This window comes from Anopheles ziemanni, chromosome X, assembly GCF_943734765.1.
Source record: "Anopheles ziemanni chromosome X, idAnoZiCoDA_A2_x.2, whole genome shotgun sequence".
Taxonomy (NCBI): domain Eukaryota; kingdom Metazoa; phylum Arthropoda; class Insecta; order Diptera; family Culicidae; genus Anopheles; species Anopheles ziemanni.
The window spans coordinates 6,537,467-6,557,028 of record NC_080707.1 but is presented as its reverse complement, the minus strand read 5'-3'; the positions used below and the strand labels follow the sequence as shown (position 1 = coordinate 6,557,028).

The window sequence follows — 19,562 nt, the reverse complement described above, 5'->3', positions numbered from 1 at the left end:
ATAAAAACATACGATGACAGCTTCATCTACTCGCTCTTTCTCTCTCTCTCTCTCTACCCACGATAAAGCATAAAACACACGCACTCATGCACGCAAACGCACACATAATTGCTTCACAGACGTTGCGTTAGGATTTAGATTAACTTACTCTACTTTCGTTTCGCAGTTTCGGTACAAACGTTCGGTAACTATTTCGGATGAATCCGTCTTTCCAACGAGTTTTCACTTGAACCGAGACGAGCAGCATTAGATTGCAACTTTTCGCTGCGGCGATGCAATCCTGAAATGTTCCAGTTCAGGGGGGGAGAGGGGGGATTGGGGCAGCAAAGTGCAATCGTTGTGCTAGCGATGAGTGTAATGATCTGCGCTTTTCGCTCGCACAGTGATCGTGAGTGTGACAAGCAGTGGGACAAGATAGTGCTAATTTTGTTTTCCTAATGTTTTGTTTAGAAAACACTATTACTTAAGACTTTCAAAGGTTAATAAAAATATTGGAAACTTGTTTCGCAAGAATTGGGGCAGAAAAAAAAAACATTCAAACTGTTGCCGAAGTAAGCGTCACACCCTTGGTAGTTATTTTAACTTTGTAAGCTTCTCCGCGGCTTAATTTGTCTTGTTGTTTATTACACACTTGTTTGCGTTTCTCATGCCAGGGTATACTCACACTGCGAGACTTATTTATCTTTGTGTTTCAATAGTTATAGGTAAAATGGCCTGTTTTTCACTCTTTCAGCCACATGTTTTCTTCTCTAAAATCCACTTTTCAATTAATATTTCGTATACATCCACGTTGGTAAGCTCCAAAACTGTTACATTTGTGTTGTGTGTAACGAATGTTTTTAAATAAAAGCTCTTTTGCAAGCAAGCTGAGAAGTATTTGTCAGTTTTCTACAGCAACTCGCCAAACACCTTCTTTCATTAGCTTATGACGTTGAAATGGACCGAAGTGATGCGGTGGAAAAGCTATCACCGCATTCTCCTGTCCGTCCACTATTGTGTTGTGCGTCCATTTTTCTTTTCGGTGGGGCAAAGCAAAACAAAAAAACGGGAATGCTGCCCAAAAAATCGTCAGGGATTTGTCTCTGCGCTTGGCCCGGGGATGACAGGGAAAGCCGGTGTGCCGGTGGGATTCATTTAATTGAAAATTTTGAAGAACACAAACTTCCCGTCCCGAGAAGTTGGTTAACGGGGGTTAAAAAAAAAACCACACGGTGGATGAACAGAGAGGAAAATGTTGTTGGGTAGGATAGTGAACGAACGATAAAAAGAGAGAGAAAGAGCAAAAGAAAAAAAGGAAAGCGACAAAGAGGTGAAAGTTATAGCGCAGCGATGGGAAATCGCGGGCAAAAGTTAGATGAACGCACGTAATCGATATTCCGCTGGAATGTACGTTTTTCCGGCTTTTTTTTTTTTGGTGGAAAATTTCATTCTCGATGTAGTTCGCTTACTTCGCCTGATGACACCCACAGCGCCAAACTGTTGCGCACTCCACCACACCTCGAGTGCGGAGCGAGCATTGGCTCAAGCTGGTCGTTTTTCCGTACCATTTTCCACCGCTCGGCACGCTTTTTCCGGTTCCTTGCCGGGAAAGGAATAGTTGTTGCGTGGCGGAAAATTATCTCGCCGGTAGATTATTTGGCTGGAAACACCTTTCCGTTTGACAGGTACTGTGAGCTTATTTTCGCCACGTAAACATGTTGTCATTTCGCAAAGGTGCAAAAGAAAATTGTGTTTTCCCGTTCAACGGCAATTGCACGGAAATGGTGTGTGCCACATTAAACAATTTTATATAGGAGAAATAAAATGTAAAATATAGACACAGCGCTAACGGACGCGAAAGACTTCACGGTGATGCAAAGTGTTGTACGATCGCAGAGCAGCAGAAAAGTCAAACCAGAACACCGAGCTGACAGTTGACGGCTACTAATCTGCCGCTAAGTAACTGTCGGCAAAGAATTCATCTTCCCCGGCCCTTTCTCGTTTCAATCTCGTTTCATCCTCTCGTTCTTCTTTTCTTTTCTCTTCCCCCGCGCAGTGCCACATGGCTGCCATCGTAGCCTCTTCGTCGTCCGTAAGTCACAACACGATGGTATGTTCTTCCACTGCTTTGTGTCACTGTTTTGTTTGACGTCTTTTGTTTGAACTGTTTGCTTGTTTACTTTATATTTTGGTACACTTAATGCAATTATTTAGTTGCTTGATTACCTTTATCCTATGCTTTCAAGTATCGTTGTACTGAGAACATTAGTTGTAACAGATCCTTTGGTAAATCCAATTTGTGTTTTGTTGATGTTTTTGTATACCTCTCTTTCAGATTTAGCATGTTTACTTTATGTTTTGGAACACTTAAAATACTATTTAGTTGCTTCAGTACCTTTTTCCTATGCTTTCAACTCGTTGTATTGGGAAGAGTAGTTGTGACAGATCCTTTGGTAATTCCAATTTGTGTTTTGTTGATGTTTTTGTATACCTCTCTTCGTGATACTTCTGTTAGCTTCTTTAATTTTTATTTTGGTACACTTCAAGCTATTGTCTAGTTGCTTCAGTACCTTTTCCATATGCTTTCAACAATCGTTGTACTGAGAATTTTAGTTGTGACAGATCCTTTTGCTTTTCCAATTTGTGTTTTGTTGATGTTTTTGAATATATCTCTTTCTTATACCTTTGTTAGCTTGTTTTCTTTATGTTTTGGTACACTTCAAGCTATTGTTTAGTTGCTTGATTACCTTTTTCCTATGTGTCGTTGTACTGAGAACTTAAGTTGTGACAGATCCTTTGGAAGTTCCAATTTGTGTGTTGTTGATGTTGTTGAATATCTCTCTTGCGGATAATTGCAGAGCGGCAGTAGCATGTTCGATAACGGTTACCGGCGGGGGAACACTCGGCAGCAGTCGCTGCTAGGGCCGCACGGGCGATCGGGTCATCACCACCATCACCAGCACTACCACCACCATCGGCATTACTGCAACAGCCACTACTATCACCATCGGTCGCGTCCGGCCAGCCGGAGCGAGGTCCGATTAGGTTCGCTGCTGTCACCGGACGTTGGCGGCGGCTGTCCAGCTCCAACCACCACGATCACCCCCACTACCACCACCTCGCCCACCACCCCGACAACTAGCGGCTCCATAACCAACGCCAACACCGCAACCATCCATGGGAAGATGGCAGTACCGGTGTCCTGCATCGGCTCCTCCTCCTCCTCCTCCTGCTCCTCCTCCCAGCAGCCCTCGCTTGCGAGAGCCCGCCGGGCCAGCAGTACCGGCCCCGTCCGGCGGTGCACCTTCGCCCCCTCGGTCGGTGGCGTGCCAACCGCGCCCGGTCTGCGCAGCGAAGGTCGCCGACTCCGGCGCCAGTCGTCGTCGGTGGCGTTGTTTGCCGAGCAGGAGCGTCCTCAACCCCGCCAGCCAGTGCTACCACCGCCACCGCCACCGTAAGGACACTCGAACCAAACAAAAAAAAAACCCTCCCCGTTCGGATCGTCACGACCGTTACGGGCCGTTACGCGCTCCAGTGCGGCGCTACCCAATTTGCTTACAAAAGGTGTGACCGGGCTGGTCGAGAGCAATTGAGCAACGTGCAAAAGAGGCGACAACAAAGGTCGGACATTCGCTGGAATCACTAGAAAAGAGAGAGAAAAAAAGGTTCCTCGTGGAGCAGTGCACAGGAGCTTCTTGTCAATCTATTCCAGGTGTACAATATTTGTATGTATACTGAGATGCATATTCTTAGGATTAATAGATGCTATCAGCCATCCTCCTCCGGTTGGGCACGAGTAGAAGGATGTGTTGAGGAGCTGGGTGCGTCCAGTACGACACGATCGTGAGTCTTCTCCACTTAAGTCCTCCAATGGGAAACAGGGAACACAACCGAGGCACTTGTGTTACGATTTTGATTGCGCCCGAATGTATGCTACCGTCGCTGAACCGTTACGGGAGCTTAGTACTCTCTTCTTTACCACGTTCTAGCATTTATTTTCCTAACATTCATTTCTAGCATGTGGAAAATATCAGAAAAAAAACTTAGTTCACGATGCCGGGCGCATAATGGTTTGCTTTAACAACTAAATATCGCTGTGACATTGCGAGTCTATAGTCAGAGGTTCTAGCGTTTACGGAAGGATAAAAAGGTGCGGACAAGAATAGAGTAGACAAAGGACAAATAATAATAACGAAGCATTACAGCATCGTGGAATAAAAAGAAAGAAAAAAAAAAAACAAATTGGAGCCGGGGAAACCTGCGTACCTTCGCCTCCAAAGTGGTAAGCAATCGCTGCAACGTCGCTGCTCAATTTCCTTCCCAACGAGGGAAGGCCCCCCCCCCCCCGCAATAAGCTTCATCAACAACATTCCTTCCTCTGTACCTTTCAATTAAGCGTGTTTAGATAGCTCAATTAGAAATGCTACCCCTCCCTTCCCCGCTCCCGTTTGCTGTCTGGCTCGTTTTCTCCACCTTCTCAGTGGGTTCCTTTTATGTCTTTGCTTCCCTTTCCTTTCCTTTCCCGCTTAGAACCGGAAGGGAGCTATAATGTCAATCATGCGGCCCCCGCGCGAAACGTTAAAATGGAAAAAATACTCAAACGTGATTACGATACGATGAGGGAACGCCAACAAAATACACTCGACCCGACCGCAATAAACACCGTTCGCGGATGGACACATTCACGGAGGGGGTTTTTTCCTCCCCCTATTTTTTTTAGCTTTTCTGGTTTTTCTCCACGACCCCAACTAGTGTTGTGTAGTGAGTGCTCACCTAACTGAGCAGAGAGCTACCTCCCTGATACAAAAACGGAGGTGGCTCACCTACTGATCTAGCTCTTCTACTGAGCTTGCTCAATTACTGAGGTGGCTCAGCAAACTCACTTGTGCTGGTAGCTCAGCAAACTCAGCTGTGCTGGTGGCTCAGTAAACACAGTATGTTTTATCTCCTTGAACCGACAACTGAGTAACTTTAGCTTAGGTCGTAAAGTTGATCGGTTAGATGGACAAACTAGCTCGTTTAATGCGGTTGGTAAATGTTAAACTTTACTTGAGATCGACCTATGCCAAGGTACAACAGGGAACTGAACATCGGACGCAGGGTACATAAAACAGAATACCGTTTTTAATGACCAAATTAGTGGAATTGATGCCAAAACGGTTTCAGTCAGTATTGGGTCCCAAAGAGAGCCACCAGCACAACTGAGTTTGGACAGCCACCTCAGTAGGTGAGCAAGATCAGTTGGTGAGCAAGCTCAGTAGGCGAGCAAGCTCAGTAGGTGAGCCACCTCAGTAATTGAGCAAGCTCAGTTGGTGAGTAAGCTCAGCAGGTGAGCAAGCTCAGTTGGTGAGCAAGATCAGTAGGTGAGCAAGCTCAGTAGGTGAGCAAGCTCAGTAGGCGAGCAAGCTCAGTAGGTGAGCCACCTCAGTAATTGAGCAAGCTCAGTTGGTGAGTAAGCTCAGTAGGTGAGCAAGCTCAGTAGGCGAGCCAGCTCAGTAGGTGAGCCACCTCAGTAATTGAGCAAGCTCAGTTGGTGAGTAAGCTCAGTAGGTGAGCAAGCTGAGCTAGGTGGCTCACTCTGCTCATCTGATTGAGCAAGCAGGCTCTCTGCTCACTGAAAAGAGCTACTTGGCACAACACTAACCCCAACGGAAAACTCCACTTCCACCGAAGCGGTGTGTCAGGTAACGTCGCATTTAAAGTACCTCTTTCAAGTGTCGACGACAGCACTTTGTCGCTTCCGCTTTGCTGGTCGCTTTTGGTCGCCATTGTTGGCATGTCTATTGGTTGCTCCGGCCATCAAACGACCACGTGCTAATGAGGAAGTGTGGAGTGACGGAACCGACGCACTCCCCCCCTCGCAAAGGTCGCACGTTATCATTGCGTTCCCCGGCCGCTCGGTTGCAATCAAATTTTAATCAAACAAAGTTATTTCCGTACTGATTTTTATTTTTTCCTATCCCTTGCCCGTGCTTGCTCGCATTCGGAAGATTCGCTTTCCGCCCGACCTGCGTATAATGGGGTCGTAACTATTTAGAGTTTTCCTCACTCTCGATCTCCTTCCTTCTGCAGCTATCCATCCTCACCTTGGACCCCTTGGAGCGGGCAATCCAAACCCCGGCCAAACAGCAAAACGGGCAAGTTCGAGCACTGTTTTATTCTCTTTTTTTCCCCTCCCCTGAGCGGTGGGGGTTGGGAAATCCAGGAAAATTTGAATTCCTCTAATTACCATATTAATTGTGTTACCTAACCCTATCCCCTTGTCGCCAATGTTCGCACACCAGAGACGACGGAAACGAAAAGAAAGCCCCGGCCTTGGAGTTTTAAAGTTGTACGGAAAAGTAAAGTTTCTGCCCCGTTGCGATAAGTTTCGATGGAGTTTTGCTTGTTTTTTCTTGTTTCGTTCTTTCTCTGACTTTGCTCTTGGTTTGGTACCGGGTGGGGGTGCGGGTTTTTCCACTGTGACGGAACCGATGGCGAACATTCGAGTGTTTGAATGTCGAATGTAGGACCGGTAAGACCTAAGGCAAGATGTGGAAAGGATTTATTGTAATGTTCAATCGTTTTATCTTATTGAAAGATTATTTTTTGGCAACGGTTTTTCGTGACATCTTTATTTAATTTGTTTAACCCTTTTTAAGCACTTTAATCAGAGCTTCGATGTTTCGAGACTGTTTGTTTAACTACTCAATTTACCTTTCATATATCCTTCTTATCCATCCACAAAGTGACCTCCCAAAAACTTAACAAACGCTTGATTCGAAACTTCCTTGACGGTCTTAACGTGCTGTCCGACGCTGTGTATTTTAATGATTTGTGTTTTTTTTTCCCCCACTTCAGTCGACCGTTTGCCCGGTAGGAGGTGAGAGATGCGAAACTCCGGGCAAACAAACAGAACGGAAAAGAACGCAAACGGTGGCGAGAAGCGGACTTTCCCGGAAAACACTTCTGCCGCGCGCGACCGTTACGAGCGGAAGTATAAACAGTACGTGCTTTCCGCAAGGATTTATAATTCTTCAATCGTTGCGCTTGGAGGGAGGGTGGGGGTGGGGGACACTTGTCACCGTTGGCCGTTCGTTCGCAAGTGCGAGTGCACCCGGTTGAGGGTACGCTTGAAGTATCAACAGCATTCCCATTGGAATGGGGGATTTTATCCACCGTCATTGCACTTCATTTCGAACCGGGCGATACGATAACGAGTCGGTCACAGACACCGAGAACAAGTGAATTGATTGAGGTTAGGATGCGGACCAAGGGGGGGAAAAAGGTGGAACAACTCGAACCATTTCCCACCGGGTAATTCCGTGCATTTTCGACTATTTCCCAATACTACTTCTTCGTTTTTATCTTGTTTTGTCTCAAATTGTGTATGTGTGTGTGTGTGTGGAAGAGGGGTGGGCATCCCCAACCAGTCTCTGTAAATGGCATCGAAGCAACAAACCAATCGGTTACCAGGACCATCACCTTCCTTTAAAATGTTGTCGGAAAAATCGAGAGGGAAAAAACCCCCCTCTTGACGCAGGAGAAGATCACAGACGGGGAAGGGGGCAGGAGAACGCGCACGGAACAAGCGAAATTAACAAGAAACAAGACTATAAAATGCTGTACATAAATTAGGTGTAATCAAACCTACGCCTCCAAGCACGTAAGCACCGAGATGGCAAAACAAAAACCGAACGCAAACAAATGTCTCGTTACGCTAAAAAAAAAAAAAACGTAACGACGTACGTAGGAAAGGGGGGTAATATGTAATACCCGGGCATGGAGGTCGAATCCGCCGACCGATAGATGAACACTGTTAATTGGGCGAGAACTGTTGTTCTCAACGCAACGCGTATATATATACGTATATGTATCTATATAGAGATATGCTCTAAAACACGTACTCTAGGACACGCATCAAAGCGAAGGGAGGGGGCAAGTGGGCGGTGGGAGGGGCGGGGGGGGAGGGGGTTAGATTTTTGTATATGTCTCTTTATGTGATAAACATAGAACAAAAAAAAACAAAAGCAAGCTGTTCAATCATAATTGTTAACTAGATGTAAGCCGAAGAGTATAAGAATAATAAACTAAAGGAAAACGGTATACGAATGTGTGTGTGTGTGTTTCTTCCCGGAGTTGTTTGGATGTATCCCGAAACCGAAAAAGGAGCAGAAATTAATCACCGGCTGGCAGATTGATAACTGTGTCGAACGTTCCATCACTCTCAATATATCAACAATGCAATAAAAAAAAAGAAAGAAAGAATGTACCCACACATCCACGCACACAAACTCCAATTAACCAAATGCACAATCATGACCCAAAGTGGATTGCTACCACCTCAAGCGCGTGCGGAGGCTTTCGGGCTCGGTTTCGCACGAAACGAGCGAAACCATCTCGAGGCGATTAGAAAACCGCGCGTTTTCCAAGAAGATGACGATGGGCGTACACTGACACGCATACTTGCATTTCTTTTTTACTCGTTTTTGTTCGTGTAAAAAAAAACGTTGTCTTCTGTAGATAAATCATTTGGGACCAATTTACAAAGCTTTCCGCACGCTTTAATGGTAAAGGACGATCTTTAAGCTTTAATTAATCGTTGATAGATGAAAATCGCATTCATTGAGTTAGGGCAAGTCGGACAAAGTTGGTTATAAACTTAGTTAAATGAAAAAAAAAATGGTAGAAAACCAAACAAAGACCAAACTCCCCAAAGGATATTTGTTAGTAATTAATGTAGCATACTTCTAATTTAGTAGACAACTATATTCGAGTTGATTTCAACCTGTTAATCTATTTTAACAGAACATAGGAACAACAAACAAACGTCATTGGAGACTGCTTTTGGATCAAAATGGCCGGTTAGATTCGATCCTTTCCCTAGTGAGCCATAGTGAACTCTTTAAAAAAACGATTTAACTGCGACAGTAAAAGAAGGGAACACTGGAATGGTCTCTAATTCGAGGTTACTTACTTTACATCCAATGAAGTGACGCCCCGCTGTTGCAGAAATATAAAAAAAGCAGCAGCATTTAACAGTTGCAGTGTGCTTTCCCCCGCAAGCGAAATTGTTTTAAGCCCCATGGTGGCAGGGCAAAGTATCACTCACTGTATGCGCCCTTTGTTTCCTTCTTTGTGCGCTTTTCATTCACTTTCTTGGCTCTGTTCCAGCACACTTTTCCTTCTTTTACTGTGGGCAATATTTTCTCTACTCTTTCATTTTTGTAAGAATGTTTACTTCTGCTGTTTTTATGTTGTTTCTGAAGCGTCTGCCCCATTCTCTCTATAGTCTTCATTCTTTTTGCTGTATTGTGTTCAAAAAGCAAGGATCTATTCACCCCTAGCGGGAGGCTTTCATATTCTTCCGCGATTCAATAGGAAGGATGCTATCAAGCATGTGTTCAGGCATCAGAAGAGAAACGCAAAACCGGCGTGATTCCTTTTCTTTTTTTTTTTTTTTGGTCGGGTTTTCCACTCACATCAACTTTGAAAGTACTCTTCTTGGCCTTGAAAAGAGCCCTAGTTTTTTTTAAGGCTTTATTTGCCTGTTGTTTTTTTGTTTTTGTTTTCCTGTATTGCCCTATTGTTTTCCCCTTCGTTTATTGGTCCTTGCAACAATGGAGTCATGCATAGCTCCCCGTACTGCGTACGTATCGCACACGTCGTGAATACAGTCCAAAAATGTGGCTGCACTGACGTGTGTGTGTGTGTGTGCCCTTTTACTCCCTGCCCTAAGTTCTTCAAAATGAAAATTCTATTTTATTTTCCAACTCCCACAACAGAACAACAGGCGAAAAAATAATCGACTTTATTTAAAAGAAAATTGTGTTTCATCTGCTTGCTGGTGTTCGTTTTGTTGTTCCACATTTTCGTACCATTTTTGCTTCGTATTAGTTTTTTTTTGTTCGAATCGCGTTTGTTCGTTTTTCGATTATAACGTCACAAATTTGCCACCTCCTTCCCCCTTTCATCCTCTTCTTCCAAGCAATTTTATCAGCACGCTGGGGAGTGTTGCAAAAATACCACCGGGAGGTGCTCACTGGATGCGTCGTTTCTTCGCACGCGTGCATCGGGCACACGCCACGGTTTTCCTTACGGCGAACGAACCCGGGTTTCCCTCTGCTAAGCCACCATCAAAGGTGTTACCCACTTTTCGCTATTTATTTTCACTTTATTTAGTTGGCCCCGGTCGTGCCAGTGAGGGGTGGAAGCCGGTCGCTTTTTGCCGCCGCGGAACCAACGCCGAACGTCTTAACTGCGCGGGGCGATGGTACCAAAGGATCTTCGTCGTGTTTATTTATTTATTTATTTATTTATGCTATTTACTTTCACTCTGCCCGCCACCAGTCTCCTGGCGTCGAATGTTCACGCGCGTGAAAATATATTCAAACGCTGACATTTTCGATTTTCTCTCCAACCGAAGCAACCTAATTTGATCGGTCGGTACGCTTTATTTGTGTGCAGCCCGGTGCTAGCATCTGCCATGGTGCCATGCCATGGCAAGCGTCGCCGTGAGAACGGCGATCCTGACAGACAGCAAATTATGTTGGTGCAGTTATTACGCTGGACGCAAGCGAGGCGTAAGTTGGTTGAGGAGGGGGATTGTGCAAAATTGCACCGACATTTACCACCTAATCGGTGCATCAGCATCGAGCTTACAATCAATTTCTAATTCCAGCTGCAGTTTCACCAAAAAGCCCCGGCTGAAACGTACACCTACGCACGGTGCTTGGTGCACGCTCTGGCTGCACTAACCGTTCACTTCCGGCTACGGCTAGCGCACTCCGAAACACTCTGGCCTGCCCGAACACACTAGCTACGGACGGGGCCAACGTTCATCCCCAGTTCATGCCAGTTTCCCCACTTGCCGAAGCTTGAGTCGTGTCATTAGGTGTGAAAGTAAGTTTTTTCAAAATTTGAAACATATATAAATATAAAAATAAATAATTAAAAAAGGTCCCCCGGGATCGTCACAGATGTTCAACAACAATCATCAAGTGCAACACCATAAAGTGTGCAAGAAGTCGATTTAAGAAATTTTATTTACAGGCTCGCCTCGGTTTTCGTCACCAAACTGGACTTAGACCTCGACGAAAACCGAGGCTAGCGCAAGGTGAATAAATATAGAGATATAGCTAATATAGATATATCTAATATACTAAAGATAATATCTAATATATATACCTTGAGGCTAGCGGACTAAAGTTCTTACGTTTTTAATACCTACTCAAGACTTGACTGACACGAAACAAACGTTGGTTGTGTACATTATTCTCCTTAGAATTTTCAGTGGTTGATATAAAGGTGTTCTTCAAACTATAACAAAGTTTGTGTGTTTTATCATCAATTCAATGGCTATCTACCATTTTATATTCCGTTTTATTTGTTTTCTTTCCATGCAGTGTAGGTTTACAATAACACGTTCAGTGCTTCAATTGAAAGACATTTTTAATTGAACAATTTACAATAAACCTGGTTGCTTAACACTAGAACTACCGCGATTTTGACGCTACAAACATTACCGTAATTTATCTTCATTATTAAAAAGAAAATTTTATTTTTGAATACATAAAAATTAAGATTTCATTGGGTATGTGAAAGTCATGAATTAACATTTGGTAGAATTGTTCAACTTTAAGTAACAAATGAGATTGAAAAAGTACCTGACCAGTCGAAATGACAGGTCCGGTAGTTCTAGTGTTAATAGATCTAGCAGCACCATAGTGCTTCCATCCGAAACCGATCCGAAACCTAGCCAAGAAAAGCCTTCGGTCATTATGTTTAAAATCGTTACCTGATTCATCCTCATGTCGTATGCGTGCTGTGATCTCTCTTTCAATTTGTTAAACTCGAAAGATTCGAATAGAAAATTAAATTAAAGGTAACAAGTATCTTGAGCTCGTGACTTTAAAACATAAAGCCAAAATAGATAAACATTGAAGAAAAACACACAATAAAACAATCAACTACGCAACATGAAGTCAAAAGAGATAAACATTGAAGAAAAACACTAAATAAAACAATCAACTACACTTAAATAATGTTGATGCTCCCAGTTTTGATTAATAATGTCAAAGTTTTTGCTCCAAGCTGAGTTTTGAGTTCTTTGACATGTTTGTAGTATGGCTTCAGCACATGAGACGAGGTAAATTACGCTCTTCTATAACCTTAAATTTACAGGATTCCAATCTGATAATGCAAACATTCCACTCGTACATTATAGATTCTCTATCCTTCAGCACAGTTTTCTGCCAATGCTGCGTCATTTGTTCTGGAATTATGTTTTTAGGCAATGGTAAGTACTTGTTATTTCTTAACGTCAGGTGGCCAAGAGGAGGGAAACGAAACGAAACTTTTTAGTACACCTAAAATATCCTTTTTCCAATGGCGCATGCCCTAGTTCATCCGTTCATCCCTAGTTCGTAACTCGCAGGTTCCGATCTATTCGACAACTCGTGAATAAGACCCCAAATGAACTACCTGTCGGTCGGTAAAGACGCGACAGTCCTCGACTGACGATGGCATGGCACGGATCGGCTTGACACGGGCTGCAGCAAGCCATTTCATTTCCGTTAACAAACACGGGCTTAGCGAAATGCGCTCGGAATGGATAAGTGGGAGAGAGGTTTGACTTCGCCTTTACTGACCGAACCTAATCCGCCTCAATCTGCGAATCAATCTGATGCTCTTACCGATCATCCCGGTATTTTCTTGCCGTCCGGAGCAGTAAACGAACGCAAAGATTGCCACCGGAAAGCCGCCGGAAAAGGGAAAAATGCTCTCGAAAATCATTGCCCCATGGCACCTCGCAACATTGACAATGGGAAACCACTTGGGCTGATGGTCGGGCAATCGGGAAACTCAATAGCGGGCTTACCCGTTTGTCCCGCCAATTTAGGTTCCGGTAATCACAGCCAGCAGTAAGCATCCTTTGGGATGTTACGTGCACGGTGCCCAAGATGGTGGTTTCTGTTTTGGTTGTAACGGTTGTGACGGTACTTTGTAGTGCTCAAACGGTTTCCTTCGGCTTTGTCGAGACCATTACGGAGGAGAAACGCACGGCCACTGGACTTAGGCGAGGTTGAAGGAAAACTATGTGCGAAACGAGCGATTTAGGTATGCTCCGTGCGTTCACTCGATGTATATTTTAGTGCGGGATCGTGTCCAGGACCGGTGAGAGCAGCATGAACGGGGAACAAATTGAGCTTCCCCGGGGTTGCAAAAATGCCAATGTTGTGCATTTCTTTTATTTTTCGAAACCATCGACTGATCAAATATTCCCCAGTCCGGCCCAGCGTCGCACGGGGGCAGGCTTAGCGAGGGCATGCCGGCAAGGACGGTTGACACTGACCCGGACGATAAGCTCGAGCATGTTCACTTGCCGGTGGTATTTAGAAAAAATATATATCTACTATCCACTCTTTGCGAACCGAAATACATATTCAATGCTGCGTGGCCGTGCGTGGTCCGGACCCCGGGTATGGTCCGATGTGCAAAATAAAATAACCCTATCATGCGAAGATATGACATGATGCCAAGTGTGACCGGCGAGCAGCTGCGTGCGAACTAAAACCTCTCCTCCTTCGTTTGGCTCTATTTTTTTCTCTTCTTCCTTCTCGGGACCACAAATTTGTATGCAAATTTATTCGTCTGCAACAAGAAAGGGAACCCCCGACGACCATCGAGTTACTTCTTCTCCCAGATTGCTACGCTGACGTGACGTAAAGTAACACACCAACACACACACACACACACTCACAGGATGAGGTGATAGGAAGGAGGGGGGTGGTTTCCACCGGCCGGGTTCTGCCAGGAACGCCAGGCAACCCTACCGGTGTTGCCGGCAGTAGCTTCAAGATAGGTACACAATTTGCAATCACTAGTGTATTGAATCAGAACCGTCAACGTGAAAAGCCCAACCGTGAAGGGGTGGGGGAGTGGTAGAAGGAAAAAAAAAGTAGAAGCACACCGTTTCGGCGAGAACGGCGAACCCAATTTAGCTACCTTCCGAAAGCCGCCGGCAAACGGTAACGGTTTGTTTTATTTCGTTTTCCGACCGGCTCGGGCGGAACCCAGTGGGAACGATACGGGGGATGCTGGTTGCGGAGTTGGCGGTGGAAGCGCACTCCAAGCCAAAAACGAGACTCGCGGCAGTCCAAATTGAATTTAGGTAAAATGAAAACTTTTCCATCCAGACTTCCAACGCACGGTGACACGGTCCTAAAGGGTTGGCGAGCTCGACTCGGGCGTTTGTCTTTCGCTTATCCCCCTTTTTTTCTGCACCCCTTGGTGCCTGCCTTACGTGCCCTTACAACCGAGTGCAGCCGGTGCTGTCTACGTTTGCCTCCGGAATCCAACATCACCAGCGCATTACCACAAAATCGCCAGGAAGTACATATGAAAATTTGCTCGTTCCATCCCGAGGACGCACACTATATAGCTATCTCTTGGTTCCGTCGGCAACAACTGATTCGATTGCCACACAATCACCGAGTCGGATTGAGCGTGGCCAACGGTGCGAAAAGTCAACGCAAAGTAAGCATTGAACGTACACAGAGGGGACAAGCTTCCTAAACCCGACTAGAAATGGCACCATGCATACCATGACTTAACACCCGTGACGGTGCATGAGTTGTTATTTCGTTGTAAAAGGCTTTAAAAAGTTGCCATTATATCCAGCTATCACGAAAAGAGCGGTATCTTAAAGAGTTTCAAAATAAACGCTTGAAACGATCTGAGCAGGGACAGCATATTATTTTATATGTCTGATCGTTTATTCCTTTTTTGTTACATGGGTTTGAGATTCACGCACATGTCACATTACGTGGTAAGTAACAACGTAATCTAGCTAAAGTCTAAATGTATTTTAGATCAGTTCACTAGTTCAGTTTTTTTAAATGTTTTAAAAGAGAGATCGCGATATCTGGTTTTAATTCAACTCGCTGGCAAATGGGCGATAGGATAAATAATACGTTAATATAAATCATATGTCGGATGTTCATCATCTTCTCTGAGTGATATAATCTAAAGCACAAACATTTAACGTAAAGCCATCCGACATTGATTAGCGAACGGAACGGTAAAGTGTGTGATAATATATTCATTGAGTCTTACATTGATTGGTCGTGTATGTGCTGACTACGCTCTACTTCGGACGTGTTTCCTGCTCGTTGACGTAACGCACGTAGAGCGTCGGTTTGGGGTACGGATCTGGCGGTGTTTCCGCTTCGTCCATGTACGAACAGGCGATCGCTAGGGTGCTTCCATCGTCGCTAAAGCAGAGGCTCGAAATAGAGCTATCGTACAGATGAAACTGACACAGCCGCTTCTTGTTGAACCCATCCCAGATGTTGACGTACCCGTCCGAGCCGCCGGTGGCAAACGTGTTGTACACGCTGTGGAAACTGATCGCATTGACGGGATAGATGAGTTCGATGTCCCCTTCCTTCGCTCGGTGGCACTTGAAGGCAAACTTCTTCTTTTGCACCTCCGGGTTCGGGTCGAAGTACTCCACCGCAACCCGGCCCTCGATCGAGCTCATCACGTAGCCCTCTTTGTTGGGGAAGCAGCGCACGGAACGCGTCTGATACTTGAGCGACGATTCGCGACGCTCGAGGTAGTTTACCATGTTGCGCAAATCCCAGATCAGCACCTTGCGCTCGGAGGTGGCTACCACCAGCTTCTCGTCGATGCAGCTCATCGAGTACACCTTGCCGTTGCTCTGCTCATACGTGCCAACACACTCTTTCTCGCGCAAGTCCCACAGCTTAACCGACTTATCCCAGCTGCCGGTAAGAATTGCGTTTAGCATTTTGCAGCTTTCGACACACTTGACACCCGCATTGTGACTACCGAGCACGTTTTCCGCGTGAGTATTGAGATCGTACATCTTAACAATATTGTCCAAGCCACCGCTGACCGTCTTCATGGCGTCCTGTGCAACAAAAAGGAAAACAAACTGCTAAGACGAGTATGTTTTGAGAAAAAGGCTATGCAAGGGAATCCTACATACCAAAAATGCGCAGTCCAGCACTGGTGACGAATGGTAAAATTTGTGTCGCAAGGAATTGGTGACCACATCGTACAGGCGAACACAGGAATCCCACGAAGCAACGAGCAGAAACTTGTTTCCTTGGGGAGAAAATTTAACAGCCGATATCACATCCCCCGGTGCGTTTTGGATCTGCATTTCTGGTTTCCGTGACATTTTGTAATAGAATACCGACGCTGTTTGATTTTCGTAACCACCAATCTATGTACCGCTACTTGTAACTGTTACGATGCGAACAAAGCATGTACGGTGCTTGTTTTCGCGTTACCCCGACAGATTGTTTAACGTAAAATGATACAACTCTGTCCTATATCCGTTGTATTGACTAGATAGTAACCACAAGATTCAAACGATGAGGTGAAATTATTTTCTTGCGACCGTCATAGCGTCAGCTACCTAAACGAAAACTTGTTGACATAGATTGTGTTATTGCTACAAATGTCACATATTATAGGACGTTATAAACGCGAACCATAAAAATAAATTTAAAAATATTCGTTTTTTTTAGAAATTCTTTCATGTTGTCTTCAAATTCAAATTGTAATTGAATTATTACCACCTCTAAAATCTTTTTTTTTTTAAATAATTCATACAAAATTAATTTTACCAAAACCGAAACCGAAAAAGTTGATTCCACGCGGTCATTCTAAACATGGTACCTGCTCTATTATGTTTTATTATTATACAACTAGAACAAACATAGTCCAATCAATGTTCGGTAGTTAATACAAGTACGAAAATCTTACACTTCTTATTCTCTCTTTTCTATTAGATTGTACGTCATTGTAGTTGATCCCAGTTGTTTTGGTCCATTTCGTAAAAACTACAATACCCTAATGAATGAATTCTCTCTGGTGCCGAGGATGAAAAACAAATAAAACTGATATTGGAATATGCGTTTATTAACTCATGAGCTGCACCAAGTTTTCAATGAAGTCTTTAATACAACATATGATATCCATGCACCGCTATTTTCAACATGAAGCCGTTGCGTTATTAACGGTCTAAACATACATCTACTGACCAAATTCGATGGAACATGCCCGTTACCAGTCCATTTAATTTCTTTTTAACAAGAATGTATATCTGATATCGGCTAGGAATATTCCAAATAGTAGGAAGATTTAGAATCACAGACTAAGTATTAATTTACGGTTTGACTTGTCGACGACGGTGCATCGGGGTACAAAAGTTTAGGATGACTTGGTTTTCTGGATCTTCGTACGCGAATGGATTGAATGTTGCGTTTTGATTGGTGAATCGTCCGTCTGGTAGTCATTTATGCTAAGTGTTATTCCGACTTGAGCAACATAATAAGTGACCATGATGTACGTCTAAAAAAATAAAAGAATCTTCATTAGTTGAACCACCGGAGCACACATTTTGCGTGTGAAATACTAACCTGAGCCGCACTAATGGGCACATAAAACTTGTCAAAAGCAATAATGCCATCAGATATCACGAACAGTACACTGCAAAATCCGCACATCACGCGCAGATAGTTCTGTGGATTTGATCATCCGAGATGTTAAAGAATCAATATTTTAAAAAAGGATAGTGGCGACGAGGAAACATACCCGAGTGCCTTCGACTCTTGCCAACGATCGCCAGCACATTGTTAGCAGTAGTATTGCGTAAAATGGAAGACACATTTTTATCACTGAGTTCAAATTTCCGTAAAAGAGTGAGGTCGCTTTAGAGGAAAAAAAAAGGAAATCCTGAGTTAAAAATCTCTCAGCTAGAAATGCATAACTTACCTAATAATCCACAAGCGTACAGGAGCACACCGATCCATATTTTCAATGGTTTCATACCGAACGCCAGTATGTAGAACACCTGTGCGATACCGAATGCGCCCATGCCTGCTTCGAATAAGTCATAGTTCAATAGTAAATCTCCCAGCGAAGAGAACAAAAGTCCACCCAAAATGCGCATTTTGTATCGTTTCCTACAATCGATAGAAAACCATTAGATTAAAAGTATTTTATATGAATTACAAAACTCACGCTTTGGCATGTTTGAAATCAGTCAGGATAACAAAGAACAGGAGACTGTATATCGGCATACATTTCAGCACAGTTGACGGAATGGTGCTTCGCTCGGTATGCTGAATAAGCGAAAAATAGAGCACAGTCGTGGTAATAAACGGTATCAGCTTCGATCCGACAGAATTCTCCTGCAAATAAAATAAGAGAAGAAAAAACAAGTCGTTAGACTTTTGACCTGATATGTTTTGATGTATTATCTTATCCGGAAAGCCACCGAATTTTAATCGCAGTAAAGCATGGATTATGAACAAGATTAGGCGCGACCCGAACACTTACGGATTTGCTGATATCGCCTTGCCTCATGATTACTTCGAGTACGGAGTTGTTGCTGATTGCCTGGCGAACAATAAGTTCTTTCCACTATCTGCAAATAAGGAGGATATGCTAAAAAAGATTAGGCAAATTTTGCTCAATTGTAAAGTAACATTTCTATCATCCAAGAACATCCAAGTAACATCGAAGACCACCAGGATAATGCTGAAATGGACAGCGATCTGCCCAAAGCAACGGCCAACACGAGAATTGCAACATGCATAGAAAATGAGAATAGTACTTGTAGGCCCAATCACTCTGCTCTTTATGTGCCGGAGGGTAGTTAATTGTGTAAACTGCTGGACGGAGGGCGCATAAACTTTGACCAGCACTTGCAAATCCGCGAACAGATGCTTCTCGGGATGTGTGAATTAAGTCTAAACCAATTTGCAGCGCCGTCAAACGGCTGGCTGCAGAACAAACTATCATGAACAACACGGCTATCAATTTGCGGGAGGCAGCAAGTCACTTACCTAGACGATGTCAAGTACGCAACCGCGCTACACAGCACTTGTTCCGATACTGAGCAATGGTATTTCAAAGAGGAACGCAAGACGTTTGTGCATGTCTACTAGATTAAATGTAAACAGTTCGTGGCAGTGTACGTGGTTGCCATCGTAACGCGTAAAATAACAGTCTTAATTGAAATTTTGTACCTTTGCGATTAACCATTACAATGTGTAGCTTCGATGCTGACCACGGCAATAGCAAAACGAGTAGTTATTTATCTAAGCATTCGATCGCAACGGTTCTGCCATGAAACCTTGATTTTGAATATTCAATGCGAACGGAAGTCCTCAATATTATAAATCAATGTAAACAGATCACACCGAAATCGGTCACGAAACTGCGAATCCGTGTGGTCTTCCGTACGAGTTGCTTTTCACTTTTTTTCGTTTGAAGCACATAAACTTTCGACTGTCCAGTACACTCCTAGCCATTGTCGAACGAAACACGAAGCAAACGGATGAATGTATCGGGCCAATTCCTATATTTCTGCAGCATATCCGTAATTATTGATGCAGAAGGTAGATTTAGGGAGAAATTTGTTTGTGTTTTTACAATCTGGTAATGTTTACCTACCTGTCGGCCATGTTTGACGCATTATATTTTGACATAACGTGGCTCGATTTTAAAATGTCGGTTGATGGCAAGCATAAAACACATACTGGCATTGAGCGTAAAACATT

General features: G+C 44.0%; 3 protein-coding genes across 3 annotated transcripts; 1 reads left to right on the top strand and 2 right to left on the bottom strand.

The window, feature by feature from the left end:
• The first annotated feature begins 2,041 nt into the window (after positions 1–2,041).
• Positions 2,042–3,437, top strand: LOC131290646 (homeobox protein MOX-2-like). The gene is made up of 2 exons (XM_058319808.1): positions 2,042–2,089; positions 2,838–3,437. The coding sequence occupies exons 1-2, from the start codon at positions 2,042–2,044 to the stop codon at positions 3,435–3,437; spliced, it is 648 nt and encodes a 215-aa protein (XP_058175791.1).
• An 11,469-nt stretch (positions 3,438–14,906) lies between these two features.
• On the bottom strand, positions 14,907–16,384 carry LOC131290626 (mitotic checkpoint protein BUB3). The gene is made up of 2 exons (XM_058319788.1): positions 15,974–16,384; positions 14,907–15,895 (listed from the first exon to the last, which is right to left on the bottom strand). Exons 1-2 carry the CDS (start codon positions 16,166–16,168, stop codon positions 15,107–15,109), a joined length of 984 nt encoding a protein of 327 aa, XP_058175771.1. The 5' UTR covers positions 16,169–16,384; the 3' UTR covers positions 14,907–15,106.
• Positions 16,385–16,916: 532 nt separating this feature from the next.
• Positions 16,917–18,363, bottom strand: LOC131290644 (lysoplasmalogenase-like protein TMEM86A). Its single transcript, XM_058319807.1, has 6 exons — positions 18,337–18,363; positions 18,019–18,188; positions 17,770–17,960; positions 17,590–17,705; positions 17,415–17,516; positions 16,917–17,346 (listed from the first exon to the last, which is right to left on the bottom strand). Exons 1-6 carry the CDS (start codon positions 18,361–18,363, stop codon positions 17,206–17,208), a joined length of 747 nt encoding a protein of 248 aa, XP_058175790.1. The 3' UTR covers positions 16,917–17,205.
• Positions 18,364–19,562: the final 1,199 nt, after the last annotated feature.